We start from the raw sequence: 18,826 nt of genomic DNA, 5'->3' as shown, positions 1-18,826 counted from the left end.
AGTCACAAAACACTGAACATAAGCTTTGTGTTGACCACAGAAAAATAGGGGAAAAAAATCCCACAATCGCTCAACACAAGCAGAGTTCAACATGTTCAAATATTATATTTGGGGATCCTCTGACATTTGAGATTTTTAATTTATATCTTCTTTGAGTTATTAATTCTAGAGTATCAAAGAAACAATCAAGGTCTTGCACACAATTCAAACAAGTTGACACCATGTTGGTGTTTGAAAAATACTTAAAAGAGTATTTGCACCATCAGAGGATATTTCCTGTTGCGAAATCCCACATCATATCTTTGTCAATACAGCACATCCTGTTCACAACAGTACAACAAACTGCAATATAACATGTATGATCATTTGGATGAGGAGAGTATGCTGTCTTCTGATGAACATCCATACTGGGGGGTCTTCATGAATCTAATAGCTCAGTTCAGGTGTTGACTACCTCCTGACTTGAAATTCACCAAAACAGCCATGTCTACTACAATCATTGTTCTCGATCTCAAATCCAGCACATGCAAAAACTATAATTTGAGATGTGCATAAACATGAAGAAAAATCTTAATTCCTCCCACTGAAGTTAGATTTTACTCAATGGCCTTTAACACAAGGCATTTTGAAAGTCGAAAGTATTTATCAGTAAATCTCCACCTCTAGGCTTAAGATAAAAAGTTGCTGTTGTAGGCTTGAAATAGACCTCCAGAGAGCCAGAAAATGGCTGCTGTACCTAAAGTACATCACACTTTGAATCTGAAAACTGACGATTGTGAAAGGTCACAAAAATCAATCCACATTTAACGTATAACATTTATCATCTCTACGGAAGTCATACATGAAGAGCTGTTGTTTGTTGGTTGGTTTGTTTGTTTGTTTGGGCTGGTAAAAGCATGATAGTGCAGGCTTCAGACTCAGCTCATGAGATCACTGCTGATCCGTGCAACTTCAGTCCAGACATGTTCCTCATACATGTGGGCCAGACTGACACCAGTGGATCATAGCACAGATAATCTTGGCATATGTCTCCCTCTAGTGTAAAAACACTGCACTGATCACATACTGCAGCACACCTGTGGAGACGCAGCCTGGAAGTTTTGTACAGATAGTTTTATTGTAAAGCAGCCTGTAGAAGAGTACACAGAGCTGGATATGATTAAAGCATTATGATGTCACTTGTATTAAGCATGTCTCTTTCACGTGCCCTGCGTAACATATTAGTTGTGATGTTATGTCATGCCTGTAGGCAGACTTAGATAGAATGTAACTAAGTAGATTTACTCAAGTACTGTACTTAAATTTTGGGATAGTTGTATTTTCGTATTTTCATTTTCTGCTACTTTATACTTCTACTCCATTACATTTTGGAAAATATTGCACTTTTTACTCAACTACATTTATTTGATAACTCTAATAACTAATTACTTTGCAGACTGCATACTGCACCAGAGCCAAAGTATTTGTAAATTAATTAATTTGATCTATAAATCTATAATCGGATTAAAAAACACTCGTTAAGATTTTTTAAAAATGCTGTATTTAGACACACAAAGAATATATATATGTATGTATACACACACACACACACACACACACACACACACATATATATATATATATATATATATATATATATATATATATATATATATATATATATATATATATATATATATATATTCATACTTAAGTATATGTATTGCCCAAAAGTACGTTTGATAGGCTACTTCAATGTATAATATCAGTTATTTAAAGGAAAAGATAACGGGGGGAAACATGTCAATTGCACATATTTGGAGCCAGTAAAAAATATATCAACACGACCATCCTCCATCTTCTAAAAGCTGCGGTCCAACTTTTATATCAGACAAAATACGACTCACCGAACTGTATTTATAGTAGTGATCTCAATACCAATATGTCCGACAGACCCTGAACGCAGCACTATTAAAGGCACGGCCCTTCTTCCGCCGCGTCAGTTCGAACATGGCGGCGCCCCATGCTGTGGCCGGAGTGGAGGGAGGCAGCAGAGAAACAGAGCTGCCCGCGTCAGATCCAGCCACCGGGGAGGTGAAGAGACCTCAGTTCGGGACACGTTTCCTCACAGACCCGCGGCAGGTCTTCCAGCACAACGCATGGTCGGTAACTTGTCCCAAAAATCCAGAAGCGAAGACAGATGTTGGTGTGCATCCCTGTCAGAGCCTGTGTCTCCAGGCTGGGACATTATCATTAACGTACCCACGTGACAAGTACATTAGTTGGATTGATTGTCTAATTGTCTAATAATAAGCATGTGTAAAGGCAAGTTTTAATAGTGATAACTGATTGGTTGATTTACAGATTGTTTGTTGTTTTGAGAGGGGGTTTACCTAAGGACAGGTCTGAGGCTACCATTTCCATGCAAAGTTAATGATTATTTAAGCTGAAAATATAATATATTATCTATTATATTGTCTGATCAGACAACGTTTCATTAAATAATGAGATAATTGAATTCCAATGAATCATACTTTGATGATATCCTGTAGTATTACTCCATTCTGTTGTCTAAATTAAAAACATAGCTGCAGGTTTCTTCCTTTTTCTGTTAAAGGTTTTTTGTTCCTTTATTTTGTTTTGTATTATTTTGTTTGTTTTATCTTTATTGAGGCTTTAAATATACTCGGTTTTATATGCCATACAGTTAGAAATGACTTTAGAGGCAAATTTGTGATTTTGAGCTACAGAAATAAGACAGACATGCCATTCTGAGTAGGATATGCATCCAGATTTTAATATTTCAATAGTGTGTGAAAACTGAATGTGTTCATGCAGTTCATCCGATGAACATCATCTTCTTATTATTTGAACTATTTGAATTATCACCATGCTGAGTTTCATTTTGTCCCTATTTCCCAGCCCTATCAGGAGTATCACATGAATGTGATACTCTGAAAGTGTTTCTCTTCTGTTATTTACCACACTTCATCTACCACACTGGATATTAAGGTTATGTTGTCAACAGGGACAATGTGGAGTGGACTGAGGAACAAGAAGCGTCTGCTAAGAAGAAAGTCTTAGAAAACAATCAGCCACTACCTTCAGAGAAACAAGGTTGCGTTGATGTTTATTGTCAAGACTCCTGTTTATGTGTATGAGACATGAGTAGAACTGCTTGTAATCAGGACAGCATTCCTGTGTGATATATATGCATTCTTTATCACTTAATTTGAGTTTTATGTGGTCACTGTGTGTAAGGATTAAGAAGACCACTTAAAACCTCTTAAATAACATAGGATGACTTACACTTTAGTACCATAATAACATGTAATCAATTTTATGCTTTGCTTATGCATAGTGCATGTCTTATTATGCTGTATTAAGCTTTTTTGTGGTGGTTTGTAATCATCACAAGGTGTGCTAGATAATGACTTAACTCTGGCGTTATTGTCATACCTTTTTTGCAGAGGAATACGAAGGCCGGGCAAACGAGTACTGGAACGATTTTTACACAATCCACGAGAATCGTTTCTTCAAAGACCGTCACTGGCTCTTCACAGAGTTTCCAGAGCTGGCTCCACAGTGCAGCCTCAACCATGACTCCCATCCCGAGGTGTCTGGCGCAGACGACAGTCAGCAGGATAGTCTGGATAGAGAACAAAGAAGAGACGTTGCAGCGCTGTCTCTTACTGATGATGACACCCCTGGCTCCTCTGCTACATATCGCATTCTGGAGGTGAGAGACTCATTTAAAAGCAAGTCAGCTAAACTTTAACCATACACATTAAATGATGAAGCAAAATCTTTGCTGATGTCTTTTTTTTCGGTTGTCTATCTGATTAGATATCTAAAAAAAAATGTTGACAGATTTCAGTGAAATCTTCTACAAAGTGAAATGTTTGATGAATTTTATAAAGAATGTCTTGAAGAATTGATAAAAATGGCTAAATCTCTGATGAAATTCTGCTTTTAGAAAAAAAAAAGAACCTGGCACATGTCCAATGATTGACTTCCACAAATCTATTTCCAAATAGAGATAAAGTATTTCTAGTGGAAAAGTGAAGGGTCTGACACAATAAATCCTCTTTAGTTGTTTACTAAAGTAAAATGTTTCCAGCCCTCAAATGATCATATCTCACTGATGAAGGCTGAATGGCTGCAACACCAAAACAGATGGCCAAAACACTGATTTGTTATGTCTTGAGCTTAATTTTTGGCGCGTGGCCTCTTGCTTTCCTGCTAAATTCGCATGGATCATATTGTGGTATCCCTTATTATTTTGCCAAATTAAACACTTCTAAACATTTCCTGTTGAAATAAATTGAAGGTTTGTGCAGCCTTGGTGGAGAAATACATTTTCTAGTCATTTGTTGCAGTCTCTGGATTTTGTCAGGATTCATTTTCTTGGAACAAACTTTGCCACTACTGGTGTTTCTGCTAGACATTGAGTGCAAATCGAAGTAAACAAAATAAATGCCATTTGAATTCTTGTTCATCGGACAGGTTGGCTGTGGCGTAGGCAACACAGTTTTTCCAATACTGAAGACCAACAAGTAAGTGCAGTCAAGGCATGTTTGACAAATACTGCTCTCTACTCATGAGCACTTAAAGGTGTAACAGCGGTGTTTCTTTTTGCAGTGACCCGGGACTCTTTGTTTACTGCTGTGATTTCTCCAGCACTGCTGTGGAGTTAGTCAAGGTGAGATGACGGTGATGAAGGGAAAGCATCATGTGTTGATTAATGTATTCATCATTAAGGTTGTGGGCTAACTGATGAATTGCCTTCGTTTCATCAGACTAATCCAGAATACGACTCTGGGCGCTGCTTCGCCTTTGTTCATGACTTGAGTGATGTGGAAGCCAATTATCCTGTCCCCGATGGAAGCCTTGATGTTATAGTGCTAATCTTTGTCTTATCAGCGTTGCATCCCGATAAGTAAGAACTTCTTTCTCTTTCTTTCTTCTCCTCTTTGGTTTTCACTGAGTGTGGATCATTGAATGTATCGCTGGTTGTCTTAAAGTTTCACCCTGTTTCAGGATGCAGGCATCCATCAGGAGATTAGCACGGCTGCTGAAGCCTGGGGGAGTGATGCTGCTTAGGGACTATGGGCGCTACGATATGGCACAGCTTCGCTTCAAGAAAGGTTAGTCGGGATGAGGTCCAGTGAGGCTCCACGCCCAATAGCTGTTCAGAATGTCCACGATTCATGACGATTTAAGTATGCTGCACAAGACTGCACAAGACTTGTCAGACTTTGGTTCAATGTGTCATATTTCTAATGGTATTCTGCTAATTTAAATTGCACAGCATTAATGAATGCATGTTTATTAAAAGTTTGCACTTTGTTGTAGAATAATACGTCATTGTGTCTTTCATTTCTTTTAGGAAGGTGTCTCTCAGAAAACTTTTACGTCCGGGGTGATGGAACAAGAGTATATTTCTTCACTCAAGGTAAAAAATAAAGCCATCCTATTATTTATTGGGATTTTGTTCTTTAATTCTCTATATGAAAATATTTCTGCGCTTTTTTTCCTCAGATGAGCTCCATGAGATGTTCACCGAGGCCGGGCTCGAGAAAGTGCAGAACCTTGTGGACAGACGGCTACAGGTGAACAGAGGCAAACAGCTCACCATGTACAGGGTGTGGATCCAGTGCAAGTACCGCAAGGCTCCAGTTCAGCCACCGGAGACGGAGGGCTGAGGCACAGGACAGAACCTGACCTTCCACCCCACTGAGACCAGGAGCTCAGATCCAGGCCGTGCTGGTTTCTGAGGATGTATGGACTTGAGAATCTCCACTGTGGTCGGGATAAAGGGGACACAATTGGATAGTTAAATGCTGTAAAAGCCTTACACTGATCGACCCAAGTGACAGTTTCTCATTTAGCGCTGATGAGTTCAGTAATCTGAGAAAGGGCTGGTGACCCCTGAAGAAATGTTTCTATTCTGCCTGATGCTGTTTTTAAAGAGCGGATGTTTTGAAATAAATGGCATGATTTTTAAGATGACTTCATGACATTTTTGTACATGCAAAATTAATAAAAATCTGAAATCTGCATCTTTTTTATGTTCTCAGGTAAATAAGGATTTACTTACTTCATAAGCTCTTTCTTGCTTTCAATCACAGTCTCATTTGTGCTTCAGTGGGTAACTTTAGAAAACAAACAAACAAAAAAACATGCATTTGGTCATTTGTTAATATTATATAAGTACAGTATGTGGGCGTGAACATCATGGAAATAGCCACTTTGTGATAAGTGATGATTTTGGTGGTTGTGTGGGTGGGCGCTGTTAAATTGTATTGTGTACAGAGGGATTTGCCATTGGTCCAGACAAGAGATTTGGGGCAGGCGTGGACTGAACGAAGGTGAAAAATACTTGAACAATCTCACGAGAAAACATGAGATTTTACTGATTATTGTTTACATTGCAAAAACATGAGAACCGAACCGAATCGATCCGGATTCAACTGAAACGCTCGCAACGGCACAACTTCCGAAACAGACTGGCTTTCTCCCCTGCGGCGAGGAAGACGACTGGGGCCGAACTTTGTTTTGATCGAGCTGAGAGCCAGGACCCGAAATTCATCTCACCACCGGGGGAGAAAAAGATAGGGGTAACGTTAACTACCGCTAGCCTGAAGACGGCATATATTTATACCTGGTGGGGTAAAAAAAAAAAAAAAGCAGAACCTCGAGGGTCGCCATTGTGTGGAAGGAGACACCCGACATAGGCACGCTATGGTCCGTGGAGAGAGGGATGTGATGGGGATCCCCGTTTAAGGAGTAGAGCAAGGCGGCTTTGGGTTACCCGGAGTTGTCGAGGCCTCCGAGGGAATCCTCCGTCGTCTGCCTTCAGCCGCACCGCCCGCTCCCGTGCCTTGGTCGCTAACAATCAACACGCGAGGGACGCGGCTGTTGATGTGGCCTAGCCTGGGAGGGTCTGCCGAGCGCCGGGGAAACAACGGGGACGGTTTCAGGGTTAACAACAGGCCCTCCGGAGGACCGAGAAAATATTGAATTGCAGTAAGTATCCCGTTAGGTTGTCGAATAAATGGGATATCTGTGGACAGCGGTCTTGTTTCAGTGGGTGCGAGCGTCGTGGCAGGAGCACCTGACAACACAGAACCGAGAAGATGCTTCTTTTTGATGGACGAGTTCACGTTAGCCTGTTAGCTACCTGAGGCTAGCGTGTGTTTGTATAATAATTTACTGCTTCGAGTGACAGCTTATGTCGCCACCTAATTAGACACGTGCGAAGGAGCCAACATCATTTACCTTTTGCCTTGTTTTGGGTACGTTACTTCACAAAATCTGGTCTAATGTTGCTAGCTAACGCTAACCGTTAGCTCTGATTGCAATGCTAAGTGATGGCCAAGATCGGCTGTCTTGTTAGCTCGTGTACCCAAATGTTAGCAAGCCCACCTCGCTGATAATTCACTGATGCTGTCGAGAAGTGTTTTGCTGGGTAGTTATAATATTAATTGAGCCAATAAACCAAATTCAGCGTAAAGTTACACAGGAATAAGGACAAGTGTGCATCTCGAAATGTACACTATTAATTTAACGTATGCAAGCCATAGATGACAGACATGGCAGTCAGTGTTGGGTGTGTAACTTAGACCTTAACCTTTCCACAAGCTAACAAGCTGTGCACTTATTGTCTGTAACGGCCTTTTCCATTGCTGTGAGTATACTTGGCAGTCCCTCCATTAGTGACCTTTCATAACTCCAGCGCCATGTAGCTTAGGCCTATAATGCCAGGGTGTTATCACATGATGCTGTAATTTTCTAGACAATGACTCTACACATCTGGCCTACGTCTTTAATGCATATTTGATATATCTCTTATTGGCTAAGTTCTGGGCCAGATTGTTGATTTTAGTACTGTATTTACCTGGAGTACTCAGGTTTCATGGCTGGTGCTTGTTGAACACACATGATAGTGGAAAACATTATTGTCAGGCTTATTGATGACTCAGAACAGGAATTTTCCACATCCATATAGCTAAAAACAGCCATGACTCATCACAACCAATGCTTTTGAAACAGTGATCCGTCACTCCCACTTGAATATACCAGACCCCAAAAATGCCTTCCTTAATCTGTGCTCTTGTCTCTGCAGCCATGATGGAAGAACTGCATAGCCTGGACCCCCGACGGCAGGAGCTGTTGGAGGCTCGCTTCACTGGGGTCGGTGTTGCAAAGGTTTGTGTTACAGCAGATGTCACTGAGGTGGAGCATGAGGACACTCTCCTGTCAAAGTGCTAATAATCACAGATTTTCTTGATTACACATTTTTGTAAATGTCTTCCCGTCTTTGTCTCACTCCGCCTCAGTATCATTCTGCCGTTTTGGCCTGGACAAGCTTGGCCCCACTCCTTTTCTTTGTCTGTCTCTGGAGAAGGTTGAGCTATGTCTGTGTTTTTTGGCTGGTGTGATATGGCATCTCTCCCTGGCTCATGATGTAGTGGCTGTATATGCAAGTAGCGATGCCTGCCAAAAAGGCCACAGACAGGACAGGGGTGGTAGGGGGAGGAGGAGTGAAGGCAGAGGAGGAATGCAGAAATAGTTCTTGACCAGGTGTGAGCGGAGGCAGCATTTAGCCTTCCAGCCTCTTGCTCGCTACACGGATGGAGCTGTCTTTGTGGAAGGTGATCTTGGAACAGTTAGGGAGCGAGAGTCAGCGCCAGGAGTGGGCCCCGTGCCAGCCATAGGCAGAGCTGAGCCCAGAGCATGGCATGGCTGCTGCCGCAGAGAAAATGGCGGCTCTCGGTAAGGCATTATGCCACAGCCACCCTGTATGACGAGGGATGCAATGTTGGTAGGGGGCGAAGTGAGAGAGAAGTGCGTCAACAAATGGCTATGAAGAAATATGGGTTGGTGGTCTAAAAGCCCTTCAATGTCACAGAGCAGCTTAGAGGTTTTTTTCTTGACCTTGAACATCCCTGTGCCACTGCTGCTCTCTCTGTCATCACCAAGATGGTATATAAGACAAAGGGATAAATTGCTATCCTTTAAGGGCAAAGAGTGAGAACACCTTTTGATAATGGAACAGAGAGGGCTCTCTAAAATTGTTGAAAAAGTATGTTTCCTTTTGAAAAAGTCTGATCAAACAAACCGAGGTATCTCAGGAAGGAGGGGTAAAAACAAGCTGTCGCTCTTAGATCAAGCTGAGCATCTTTCACCGGTTTTCTCCAGAGAGAGAAGAAAAGAATGGTTAAGACCACGGTGAACAGGAGAAAACTGGATGACATTATCTAAAGGTGACAGACAGAGAGAGGAATATTTCCTCAGCAGCATGCCTAATGTTCAGCCATTTTAGGAGGGTTCAGCAAGAGAGCTCTAGTGTGCTCTGAATGACTAAGTATCTCCCCCTGATTGGACAGTGCCTGCTGAATTCTGATGTGATTCATTTGAGTGACAGGCATCACCTAGGGAACCGGCATTAGGACTGATGCCGGTCTAGATTCAGTGGGAAGTTAATGGTGATGGTGTTTCGCCAAACCTCCGCATTCTTTCCCTTTTCCCATTTCTCACCCATTTTTGTCGGCTCTCCAAAGCTATGTGCACTCTCTATCACGTGTACACATACACAACAATTGCATGTGCACACATTTTGGAAAAACTATTTCTCAAATAAATATCTCGTGCATGTTTTATGCATTTTTGTATTTAATTGCCCCATGTGCTTCATTTTTGGTTCTTTTCACCTCCTCTTAACAGGGCTCGGGTCAGAATCAGAATGAGTCATCCAATCAGAGTCTATGCAGTGTGGGCTCGCTTAGTGACAAGGAGCTAGAGGTTTGTCTCCAACATATGAGCAGGATTTTTATGCCAACCATCTCTCTGTGTTACTTCATTATACATGTGATTTATTCGCACTACCTTTCCTGACAGACTCCTGAGAAAAAAGCGAATGACCAGAGAGTAAGAAAACGGAAAGCAGACCATTTTGACAGCAGTCAAGGTAGGATTGTCCCGCTGGTGTGATCCTCTTGTCTTTACACCACATATCATCCTCTCTCTGAACTCTCGGCCTCTGTCTTCTAGGTAAAGCAGGAGCAAGGGGACATAAAATTAGTGATTATTTTGAGGTGAGTGGAAGAAAATTTGTTCTTTGTTGTACCGAGTGGGGATCCAACAGAGCTCATGTTTTATAAAAATGCTTCAGTATTTGGGTAGCTTTTTCATGCTTACTTTCTAACCCCCTTTTTTGGCCACCTTCGTCTCAATTAAGCTACTTTCCTCCTTTTCTCTCTTTTCATGTCTGTCAGTTTGCGGGAGGTAGCGGTCCTGGTACCAGCCCTGCCAGGGGAATTCCACCAGTAGTCCGCTCTTCCCCACAACACTCCCTCTCCAACCCCCCTGTCACGGTGAGCTTGTTTGCTCTATGGTCTGTCTTGTGCTCTTCTTTTTTTAATCACTTAACACTCTGTCCTGTCATTCTGACATTCACGCTTGTTATTAACACCAAGAGGTCAAACTTCTTTACAGGTGGGAAGAATCTGATGTGGTCTGTAAACAGTGTTAGCACGGAATCAGTGTAATTGCATTAAATGTATCATCTTCGGCCCAGAAAAGAAAAACCAAGGAAAGCAAAAATGACGAGGGACGTATTGTAGAAAATGATTAGTGATGCAAATGGACCCACACGTACACACATACTGCAGTCAAATGACTGTAGAGTTGAGATGAACCCTTTGCTCATGCCTTTTGATGTTTGATTCTCTTTTTGAGACCTGGGGCTTTAACATATTTTCAAGTTAAATGAATCACTCAAAGCCTTGAAATGAATTTGAGAGTTGTAGAGTGCTTTTTCCGTGAGAAATTAACCCAGTCTTACATCCTTCGAATGGTTGGTCTCATGTTTTATCGTGACTGAATAAATTCTTAAATATGATGAAATGTACACATCCAGATACCCCTCTGTATGCGCAAGATTTTTATTGGATGATTGTTTCTGCCTCCCAGGTGCAGCAGGGAAGCCCCTCCTCCATAAGCTCGGTCAACACTGAGCACTCGTCGTGTTCACTGAAGCCTGCTGCTCTTCACATGCTCCACAAAGCCACACAGGTACTTGCATTGGGATCAGAGCTGGTTGGGATACGCACCAATAAATTACAAGAATTGTCAGAAACTGAAAGAGTTTGTTAGCTTGGACTACCTGTTGTACTAGAGTTTTCACTGATACAGAATGCATTATTAACATAAACTCTGTTTTTGTGCTCACTGTACCCTGTAGTCTGACCTTACTATAGAGAAACTAACAGCAATGGAGAACAACAAGAACTCCGACCTGGAGAAGAAGGAGGGACGAATAGACGATTTGCTGCGGGTACTAATCTCGTTACATTTCATCCCTGCTACTCTACTTGCCATTTTCAATATTTTTGATGTTCTGTGTCGTGGTTTTCACTCGGGGCATGTTAGAGATGACGCTCTGTCTGTCCGTATATGTATAAACAAATTAAAATTGTGTTAATACTTTTTTACCTGACCTTTTCCTGCTTGATTGTCCACTCTACTCCAGGCAAACTGTGATCTGAGGAGACAGATCGATGAACAGCAAAGGATGCTGGAACGATACAAGGAACGTCTAAATAAGTGTGTCACCATGTCCAAGAAGCTGTTGATTGAAAAAGTATGTTCACCTAATAGCACTGTGACTTATTCTCAGCTATTAAAGTCTAAAGTCAGTTGGTCATTTTGTGGGTTTTTGACGTGAATTAGTTTTAGAAACCACATGAAATCACCAGCAGTGGTTTGATGTCTGCATTTCTCTGCCCTTCCTCCAGTCCAAACAGGAGAAGATGGCGTGCCGGGACAAAAGCATGCAGGACAGGCTTCGACTGGGTCACTTCACCACAGTGAGACATGGAGCGTCTTTTACTGAGCAGTGGACAGACGGATATGCCTTCCAAAACCTTATCAAGTGAGGACTTTGTTTGAACTTTTAATCATTTTTAAGTAGCTGTGCTAGTTCAAGAGGCAAAACTGCTTCAACCAGAGAGAACCACATAATAATAAGTCTATTTCAAACTGGGTTGTTATTAATGTACGTGAAAATCCTTTTCTTGGAACTTAAATGATAAATCTTTGCATCTTAGCAACAAGTTTACACATTAATGTAAGACAACAAATTGTGGCAGTGAATAGTAAATCATTTGCATTATACTGTACATGAAATGATTGAAGTTCTTACATGTGTGAATACAGAGACTTAAATCTGTTTGTCAGTGATTTAACTTAAGCACACCCTTAATAGCAGATACAAATGCAGCATCTCAACCAGGGAACCAGAGGGCTTGGTCATAAATACATTAGGTCTGTATTTCACTGCAATATTTAATCTGTTTTCAGACAACAAGAAAGGATCAACTCCCAGCGAGAGGACATTGAAAGACAGAGGAAGCTGCTGGCCAAACGCAAGCCGCCCTCCATGGCCCAGACTCCACCACCAAGCTTGGAGCAAAACAAACGCAAAAGCAAGACCAATGGAACTGAAAGTGAAGCGTACGATGCTTTTGTTTATTATTCGGCTTCTATTTTAAACCAACTGATTTTTTCCCATGCACGCATATTTGGAGTTGCACTGATGTTGGTTCTGTGTGCTTGCAGGTTATCACAGGCAGAGTACCATGAGCAAGAGGAAATCTTTAAGCTAAGACTAGGCCATCTTAAGAAGGTAATTTATAATGTGTTTTGTTTAAGATGACAACAACATGCGTATTGTTGTCTTTTATTATTTGTTAATGGGTTTTGATATTATTTTATTGCCCCTTGCAGGAGGAGGCAGAGATCCAGGCGGAGCTGGAGAGGTTGGAGCGAGTGCGGAACCTGCACATTCGCGAGCTAAAAAGGATCCACAATGAGGATAATTCTCAGTATGATCTCTTCTTAAATGGCCCTTTTGATAGTTTGTCTACTGATGTGACCCTCTGCTCTTTTATTTATACAATTGAATTTGATTCTCATCCTGTGCAGATTCAAAGATCACCCTACGTTAAATGACCGATACCTGCTACTCCATTTACTTGGAAGGGGAGGTTTCAGTGAAGTTTACAAGGTGAGAGAAATCTTTCCCAGTTAGGTGCACGATGCACGGTTTTGCAATCTTATAGAGTAGGTTTGCAATAAATAGTGGTGTTTTTTTTGCCACTTAAAAGAGTTATTTAAGTTATTTAATTTTTTAGGTCAGAGATTGTGATGCTAAACTGGTAAAAACGTACTTGTATTATTTAAGTGAACACAGTGGCTGCACATACTTTGGAAAATATTTGAGGATTTATGTTTCATTACATTACACTAAGCTGACATCATCAACATTTCGAAGTAAATGATTGTGCCAGAATGTGAGAGTTGTTCCAAGAATCTGCTGTCGTCACTATAAAAATGATGAATGATCACAGGCTCTTAATGTGAAGCAAGAGTCTCACTGCAGCTTTAACAAAGTAATGCCAAATGCAGTTCCTAACTAACCGGAGACATTTATTTTCCAGGCCTTTGACTTAACAGAGCAAAGGTATGTTGCGGTCAAAATCCACCAGTTAAACAAGAACTGGAGGGACGAGAAGAAGGAAAATTATCACAAGTGAGTGCAAATTTTGGCTATGAATGATGTTCTGTTCATCCTTCATTAACCACAGTCACTGTACATAAAAATCACAATTAAAATGATTGGTGCAAATATTGAGAATTCTCTTTGTTTCAGACATGCGTGCAGAGAATATAGAATCCATAAAGAGCTGGACCACCCACGAATAGTTAAACTCTACGACTACTTTTCGCTTGACACTGACTCGTAAGTCATTCCATTTTTAAACAAATGTGTCCCTCCCATAACATACTGACATTTATGCAGTTTTGTCCATTTTGAGCCAAATCCAAGAACTTTCAATATTCAGAGCCATAACTTTGTCTTGATTGGATGTACCATTTCTCCCTTGTTTTGGAGCAGGTTCTGCACAGTCCTGGAGTACTGTGAGGGCAACGACTTGGACTTCTACCTGAAGCAGCACAAGCTTATGTCAGAGAAAGAGGGCCGCTCCATCATCATGCAGATTGTTAACGCCCTCAAGTACCTCAATGAGATCAGACCGCCCATTATCCACTACGACCTTAAACCTGGTGGGTCTCCTCGCTACAATAGGCCATACACTCCAACAGGTTGCTTGATCTTGTTTCAGAGTTCATGGCACAGTTCTACTTAAAATTAAATCATCAGTAAAAATATCATTTAATTAAGCACTTGACACGCTTCTACAGCTATATTTGTGTTGATAGATTTTATCCTGGTTTACATGGTACCCAACACTGGTTATTTGCAAGCAGCTAAATGCAGAGGCACAGAATACAATTGTTGGGCCGATTATAGCTATGATTTGGTCATCACAGCTGACTGAACCAATCGGACTGAGTAGGAAATTTGGGCCAGAAGTTGTTGACAGTGAAAAGATGAAATCAAACAGTTTAATGGTTTGGCTGCCCATTGATTCATCGAGATTGATTTCATCATTTTTAATGTTAATAGTTGATATAAATCTGAACAATGCAGACAGATTCTAATACGCCTATAAATCCTTTCCTCTTCCTAATCAGGTAACATCCTTTTGGTGAACGGCACTGCATGCGGGGAGATCAAGATCACAGACTTTGGCTTGTCGAAGATCATGGATGACGACAGCTACAACTCAGTGGACGGGATGGAGCTGACGTCACAGGGAGCAGGGACTTACTGGTAAGATTTACACTGGAAGATGACACACTGCCGCAGTGGTGCCATCATCTGTGATATAATAAATTCTGCTATTTATTTTTACAACTGAACCTTGGTCCTCAAAGGGTAAATTTATGTCTGCGTGGAAATATTCCTCTTTGCCCCAGTGGTTTCACACAGTGCAGTGTATTGGGAAGTAAAAGTCATCATTTTGGTGTCTGGATGCATTTTTATTTTATGTGTTTTATGCTATTTGAATGCTTTCAACCTCACTTCACGCCACCAAACCAACATTTAATGTCTGAAATGGCTGTCTTACATCTGTACACACACACACACGTTGGTGAATTCCCTTCGGATCACTTAAAAAATACTGAAGCTGTGAGTTTTACACTTGGCACATAGAGCAGTGTCCTAAACGGTTACTACGTCTGACAGCACACATGATTGATTGTAGTTTGTCAGATGCAGCACTCCCGGCTAAACGGTTTTTGTGGCTCAGGGGATTTTTTTGCAGCAGCGATGGAAGAGATGATAAATACATGGCAAAGAGTAGATCTTGTGTCATGAAATAATGTAAGTTGCAGACCTGACTTATTGAACAGAAAGTCTTATCAAACCATAATTACGTAACACTATATACCTCAGCATTTTCAAAATTGATTCAGTGTTAAAAAGTATCCCTGTACATTGCCTTTATGTACAGTAAGTTAAATTGTTTGCTTGTTTTGGTTAAAAGACTTCAAGACATTGCTGCACAAGATCATTGTGTTCTGTGGTGCTTTACTCTCTGTAGTTGTAGTATTTCAGAGGTATGTCTTGGTATATGGATATACAAAGCTTCAGCTTCTGTTTGTTGATGCTTGTATGCTGCCTGATGTACGCCGGTACAGAGTTCTTATTGGGTTGAGGACCACCTATCGTACAGTGTTGACTAAAATTATTGTAATGTTAATTAATGAGGCAGAGAGCTGACATCACTGTGAAAAAAACAATCCTTCCACAACACTCAACTCTTCAGTCTACAAAATTTACATTGAATCTGGACAGCATAATTGAATCTGTTGAAACTGAAACTGATTCATTTTAACATTGCTCTTCTTTTACACATCAGGTATCTGCCCCCTGAGTGCTTTGTTGTCGGGAAGGAACCACCAAAAATCTCCAACAAGGTGGACGTGTGGTCTGTGGGAGTCATTTTCTACCAGTGTTTGTACGGCCGCAAGGTAAGAAACACACACTGGATAAAATATATTGTAACACGACATTTGAGCAATCATTGAGTTTTAAAGTAATATTTTTGTCACAGAAGAGCAAAAAATGCAACGTGGACACTTTCCCTGAGTCACATAGGTTTAATTTAAAATGTTATTAGCATAATTAAGGTTGTTAACGTAATGTTTTCAACGCTTAGATTAGATTTTTAGACAAAAGAAGATTAAGGTACTTTTTATGATGCATAGTGTACTTATGCTCAACACACTTTAATTCTTTCTTTTTGCTTTTATTTATTTGAGTTCATGTTTTGTTGTGAGTCAGTAACACTTCTTCTCTTTGCTCTCTAGCCCTTCGGCCACAACCAGTCCCAGCAGGACATCCTGCAGGAGAACACCATACTGAAGGCAACAGATGTGCAGTTTCCCCCTAAACCAGTAGTCACACCTGAAGCTAAGGTACTGAACTCTCTTACCTCACTGCTTTTGTTGTGTCTGTTTTAATGTTTGGATTTGGATTTCAATTCCCACAATACCCTCCTTGTATTCGCTCATACCAACACATGTTCACCTAATGTATTTAAGTGAAGGGGAGTATTTTTGTATGTATATATATTTGTTTAGTCCTTATCTTTTTACAAAAACATTGTAAAGGCTGATGTCTGCACTTAGGATTTTTTATTTTCTCAGTCATTCCATTCTCATTCTGTGTCCCTCCAGGCCTTTATAAGGCGCTGTCTAGTCTACCGTAAGGAGGACCGCATCGATGTGCACCAGCTGGCCAGTGACCCCTTCCTCATGCCCCACATCCGCAAGTCGGTTGCCTCCTCGGGCACTTCGGGAATGGCCGTGGCCTCCACATCCAGCTCCTCCAACAGCAGCGCCTCAAACTGAGCCCACACCCCTTAACTGACTGATGGAAACATTTGAAAGAGTGAGGTGCGGGCGACACCGTACGGTCCCCCCTCCCATCAGCCTCCCACCTTGCCACGAAGAACCCGAGAGAAACTGGTCAGACGACGGCAAGGGGTGGGTGAGAAGTCATGGATGGGTTGTGAAGGGAGACCCGCGTCACCCTTCATCCGTCTAATGTCCACCCACCCCAGCCTACATGTCCTCCTTTCTCAAAAGGGTGGCATTGTTCTGGGGGTCAAAGCCCTGGACGACTTACACAGCAAGGGGCGAGGTTTGGCACTGTGTTGGTGAAACGTGGGGTTCAGTGTTTGGGATTTTCTTTTTCTGCTTAAAAAAGAGAAAATAAAAAGAAGTATAGAACTGCTTCAGCTTGGCCAGATGGAAAGGACTGCAGAAGGCCTCATATCCATACGCACTCACACATACACACATGCATGAGCCATTCTGGTCCGAGGTAGTCTGAACTCCCCAAGCTCAAACAATTTGTTTGTTCTCATCTCCCTGAACTTTACTGAGAGAACCAGTCTGGCCTGTTATTGTATTGAACCCTAAATATCTATGGCACTATGTCATCCAATCCGCTGTTCTGGGATCCCCTGCCCTGCTTAAATTCCAGACCCAGATAGTTTGTGACGAGGAGGGATATAAGCTATAACCCCTTTACCCTTTCCCATCTCCTCGTCAAACTCCTGTGACCAAAGCTTATAACTTCCAGCTGGTGGCAGTGTTCCACCTCAGTTTTTATATTGAATGGTTTTAGAGTCGTGTTACTTGATATGGAGTGGAAGCTGTTGAGAAACGACCCCTTTTACATTTTTTTAAAAAACTTTTCAATTTAACCAGTTTTATGGAGAAAACTGTTGTGTTTTTCAAGTTGCCTTTAATTAGAACTGTTACTGTTTTGATTGACCCCCTACCATAAACACATATTTATTTAGGTATGTTTGAATTTATTTTTGGCCAATAAAATGCAAGGGACTGGTCTACCTAATAGTACTGTTGGGGGGAGATTGGGCCTTAGCAGAGAGTTGCATAAACCATTAAATACTATTGGTTAAAATGTGTATTTTGTTTTTTGCTTCTTATTGACTGGGCTTACATCACTGCTTTCTTGGAAGGAATAACTTATTTTTACATGTATTGTATGTTACATGAGCATTGTTCTTCACTTTTAGAGTAAAATTAGCTTCACAGATTATAAATCAAACAGTAAATACATTTTAGTTCTGTTCTCTGATTAGTGACTAAATGGAACAAACAACTTGTTCATTACTGGATAACAATACTGTAAACTTAGTAATGCCACATTGTCAATTTTGATCTAGAAAGAGCTAACTTTATGGATTAATACAAATGTTATTGTAGTGCAGCTGACAAATGACTAAGCATCATGGTGTTTGCTGTCTCATTCATAATTCCAGTGCTGGTCTTGAGTCGCCGATATTCGGTGGGTTCTCATTTGTTGTCTCTCTGTGGTGACATATTGAATAAATCAGACTTAGTACACCAACTGGTATACATGTGAAACTCCATGGGCCACAAATTGCATAGAATTTTTCCCGCTCTTTACACAGACATGTTTATTGAATGGTATACTAATGCTCGTGGTAGTCGCGTCAGTTCTGTTTTTGCTACTTATCCAGGGGGCAAAGCAAGGAAGTCTAGCTCTTCCCGGAGGATCCACAGGCATATATTGCCAGATAAAATGAATAATCTCCCCAGTGTGTCCTGGGTCTACCTTGGGGCCTCTACTAGTTGGACAAGCCCGGAAAACCTCCAAGGGCACATGCCGGAGTCAGTTCAACTGGCTCTATTTGATGCGGAGGAGCAGCAGCACCTCTACTCCAAGCTCCTTTCGGCTGTAAGACCAGCCATCCTATGGAGGAAACCCATTTTGGTTGCTTTTATTCACAATCTCATTCTTTCTGTCACTACCCATAGTTAATGCACATAGGTGAGGTAAGGTTGGAGCATAGATGAACTGGTAAATCAAAAG

The 18,826-nt window shown here is 41.2% G+C and overlaps 2 protein-coding genes across 5 annotated transcripts; both read left to right on the top strand.

Annotated features, from left to right (window-relative positions):
• The first annotated feature begins 1,970 nt into the window (after positions 1–1,970).
• On the top strand, positions 1,971–6,039 carry mettl2a (methyltransferase 2A, methylcytidine). Its single transcript, XM_073494342.1, has 9 exons — positions 1,971–2,141; positions 3,008–3,096; positions 3,450–3,718; positions 4,486–4,535; positions 4,621–4,681; positions 4,779–4,918; positions 5,020–5,126; positions 5,369–5,434; positions 5,521–6,039. The coding sequence occupies exons 1-9, from the start codon at positions 1,990–1,992 to the stop codon at positions 5,682–5,684; spliced, it is 1,098 nt and encodes a 365-aa protein (XP_073350443.1). The 5' UTR covers positions 1,971–1,989; the 3' UTR covers positions 5,685–6,039.
• A 227-nt stretch (positions 6,040–6,266) lies between these two features.
• Positions 6,267–17,894, top strand: tlk2 (tousled-like kinase 2). Of its 4 annotated transcripts, XM_073494316.1 has the most exons (21): positions 6,267–7,008; positions 8,108–8,190; positions 9,709–9,786; positions 9,883–9,952; positions 10,036–10,079; positions 10,260–10,358; positions 10,957–11,058; positions 11,228–11,320; positions 11,516–11,626; positions 11,781–11,917; positions 12,346–12,498; positions 12,604–12,670; positions 12,772–12,869; positions 12,970–13,051; positions 13,485–13,576; positions 13,697–13,786; positions 13,943–14,112; positions 14,584–14,722; positions 15,816–15,927; positions 16,267–16,374; positions 16,636–17,894. In XM_073494316.1, exons 2-21 carry the CDS (start codon positions 8,110–8,112, stop codon positions 16,807–16,809), a joined length of 2,100 nt encoding a protein of 699 aa, XP_073350417.1. In that variant the 5' UTR covers positions 6,267–7,008; positions 8,108–8,109; the 3' UTR covers positions 16,810–17,894. The 4 variants fall into 4 exon arrangements, with proteins under 4 accessions (XP_073350417.1, XP_073350418.1, XP_073350415.1 ...); XM_073494317.1 differs by lacking the exon at positions 10,260–10,358 and having other exon boundaries at positions 6,354–7,008; XM_073494314.1 differs by having other exon boundaries at positions 6,918–7,008; positions 12,346–12,670; positions 16,636–16,898.
• The last annotated feature ends 932 nt before the right edge of the window (positions 17,895–18,826 follow it).

This window comes from Pagrus major, chromosome 23, assembly GCF_040436345.1.
Source record: "Pagrus major chromosome 23, Pma_NU_1.0".
NCBI classification, from domain to species: Eukaryota; Metazoa; Chordata; class Actinopteri; order Spariformes; family Sparidae; genus Pagrus; species Pagrus major.
Note: the sequence above shows the minus strand (reverse complement) of the source record. Positions and strands in the feature narration are given on the sequence as shown.